This window comes from Elephantulus edwardii, unplaced genomic scaffold (genome assembly GCF_000299155.1).
Source record: "Elephantulus edwardii isolate Elephantulus edwardi_28Jun2011 unplaced genomic scaffold, EleEdw1.0 scaffold00462, whole genome shotgun sequence".
Classification (NCBI taxonomy): Eukaryota; Metazoa; Chordata; class Mammalia; order Macroscelidea; family Macroscelididae; genus Elephantulus; species Elephantulus edwardii.
Window position 1 is genome coordinate 111,704 of NW_006400212.1, and position 3,199 is coordinate 114,902.

At 44.2% G+C, this 3,199-nt stretch overlaps 1 protein-coding gene across 1 annotated transcript in view; it reads right to left on the reverse strand.

Annotated features, from left to right (window-relative positions):
• LOC102874724 (zinc finger protein 91-like) overlaps window positions 1-3,199 on the reverse strand; it is a 19,731-nt gene that overhangs the window by 11,339 nt on the left and 5,193 nt on the right. The window contains exons 3-4 of the mRNA XM_006902836.1: window positions 1,178-1,251; window positions 827-972 (exon numbers count right to left, since the gene is read on the reverse strand). Coding sequence (XP_006902898.1) covers window positions 827-972; window positions 1,178-1,251 — 220 coding nt within the window. The remainder of the gene's footprint in view (window positions 1-826; window positions 973-1,177; window positions 1,252-3,199) is intronic.

Genomic DNA, 3,199 nt, shown 5'->3' on the forward strand with positions numbered 1-3,199 from the left:
CATTGTGCTTCTGTCTATAAGCTGTGATTGCTTTCATAAAATTGACATTTGATTGGAATCTCAACTTGTCTCCATGCCTCTTGTCTCCTGTTCCCCCCACCCCCATTCTAGGTCTTCCCCTCCTAGGGTCACCGTTGAAGATCCCCGCAGGCCGGGGCAGTTCACAATCCCAAAGTACATGGTTGAAGGCCACCAGCTGCTCTGTGGGAAAAGGATGGGCAATTTCCTCCCGTGTGCTTAACTGCCTTTGAAAACCCAGTGGAGGATCCAAATGAACAGTATACAACATTAACACAACAACAGTTTAATTCCCCTAAAGTCTCTAACCATCTAGTAGAAACTGAAAAATGGGAAACTGAAAAAGGATGGAGGTTGTTTTCTTTTTTTTTAAAGGTCAATCCTAAGGTCTTTCCAAAGTGTTTCGCTCTTGTGAACTAAACGGTAAATAAAGACAAAGGCTGCTGCCAAAGTGGGACTGAAATGTTTGAAACACCAACGTTCCTTTCATACTCGATCGCGCCCTCCTCTCATTTTTTTGAATGGTTTACAATCCACAAAAGAACCAAGTTTTCAACCACCAACACACTCTAATAATTTCAAAAAAGAAGTTGTACAAACCCCTGAAAAGATGTCTGTACCATTTCTCATTCTCTCCCTGCTAAAGAGTCCATCTGTTTTATACTGGATGTTCCATCAGGTTTAAATCCTGAAAACGGCATGAGAAAGGACTGCCCTTTCTACAAAGCAGCTGGTGGATGTCATAACGCAGAGACGTTGGGTTTTTCCCATCAGGGACACAAAGGCCTCTTTCCTCATTAGGACGAACACAGACATAAAGGAAATGGATGTTTCGTTGATTAAGACACATCCATGTCCATTAGGAATTAAACCAGCTGGTTCCCTCCCCTTGGTCTTTGCGAGGATGACCATGAATGCTGTCCGGGGACGCCCACAAATCCCCGCAAGCACACACTGCGGGTGCACGGAGGGGGATGGGCTGTCACTTTACCCTTTTGTCAAAGGAGAAAAGGGTACACAAGCGGGGACTTCAGTGTCCCCCTGGGGAAACGGACGGCAGAGGGACAGAAGGACAGACAGAGCGAGGGCTGAGCGGATCTTCAGACTCCCCCTCCACACCCCCGCACGGACTCCCTCCATGGGCCGGGGACACACTGACCTGAGAGCTGCACATTTGTGCATCTGCTTCAGCTACTCGGGGAAGGAGATGTGCGAGCACCACCGGAAGTCCGACTGTCCAGGAGAGACCAGGAGCAAAAGAAGAGGGTGAACTCGTGCTCTGACTTCAGAATGGAGATGTGATCGCCTCCGAGACCGTCAGGCCAATTAGAAATGAGAAAGCCGAATTCTCCCTCCTTTAATCTGTACCACGTGGTGGGGTGGCACACTTCCGGTTTCTAGATCCCACACAATAAATGGTTCGTGGGGGAACATCACTTGCCAAAGTCATTCCCCGGCATTTCGGTTCCTACACTAAACTCTTAACTTGGGGTTTATTTACTGTGGGGTTTATTTTTTCTCAAGCTTGAGGGTGAACGAAGCCATCGATGACTGTTCAGTAGGTTCTTTTGTGTCGCTTTTTTTCGGGAGACAATTTACATTCACTTGTTTTTATATAAAACATATCTTAAAATATTTCATTTATTATACTAAATTATTTAAAAAATTCGTATACATTGTTTTTCACAAGTTCCTTCCCATTTGAAAAATTGCCACCCCATAATTAATCTCCCCGCGAGCGGGCATACACACCCTCTACTTCCATACTCCCGGCATCTGATCCTCAACCTCATTATACAAGAATGGTTTTATACAATATTCTCCCTTTTAGCTGAAGATTATCCAAAAACGCATGGAGCAGCACACCACCAGAGAACTGCCAGACGTCCAGCTGCGTTTAAAAGGGCCCCTGGTACTAGGGATATTGTAGCTAATATTAGATGGATCTTAGGCGAAAGCAGGGAATACCAGAAGAATGTCTATCTGTGTTTCATTGATTATGCAAAGGCGTTTGACTGTGTGGACCATAACAAACTGTGGTTGACTCTGAGAAGAATGGGAATCCCAGAACACTTGATCGTGCTAATGAGAAACCTATATTTGGACCAAGAGGAAGTAGTCAGAACAAAGCAAGGAAACACTGCATGGTCCAAAACTGGGAAGGGCTTATGCCAGCGATGTGTCCTGTCTCCATACCTTTTCAGCCTTTATACAGAACAGATCATCCAGGAGGCTGGGCTCTGGAGATTGAAAAGGCATGGAGACAGAATACATGCCTGGTGTACACCCTTTCCAATTTTGAACTATGCAAGTATTTCCTTGCTCTGTTCCGACAACTCCCTCCTGGTCCAAGTATAGATTTCACATAAGCAAAATCAAATATTCTGGGATTCCCATTCTTCTCAGAGTTAGCCACACTTTGTTGTGAGCCACACAGTCAAAGGCCTTTGCATAGTCTATAACATCTATGTAAACATTCCTCTGGTACTCTCTGCTTTCAGCCAAGACCATCTAACATTAGCTATCTCTAGTATCACGGCCTCTTTGAAACTCAGCCTGCACATCTGGAAGTTCTCTGGAAAGGTACCATTCCAGTCATTTAGGGAACATTTTCAGCTGAATCTTGCTTACATGTGATATTACTCATATTGGGCAATAATTTCCACTCGTTTGCACTAGCATTCTTATCAATGGGAACAAATATAGATCTCTTCCATTCAGTTGGCCAGGTGGTTGATCTCCCGATTTCTTGGCACAACTTGGTGAGCACATCCTGTGTAGGGAGTTATTGTTTTGCCAATTCCTTCTGAGCAGGGTGAATTTCTTCGTTCATCACCACAGGCTCTTGAACATGAAATTCTTCCATATCAGCCAATTCCTTTTGGTAGAGTGACTCTGTATACTCCTTCCATCTTCTTTTAATGCTCCCTGAGTCATTTCATATTTTGTCCAAAGCATTCTTAGGTATTGCAAATCGAGGCTTGAATTTGTTCTTCAAGTCTTCAGTTTAAGAAATGCTGAGTGAGTTCAGCCCTTTTAATTTTCTGACTCCAACTCTTTGCATATTTCATGATACTTTCCTTTGTCTTCCTGTGATGCCCTTTGAAATGTTCTGTTTAGCTCCTTGATCTCTTCGTTTCTTCCCTTTGTTTGGCTTCTAGGTGCTCCAGGGCAATATTCA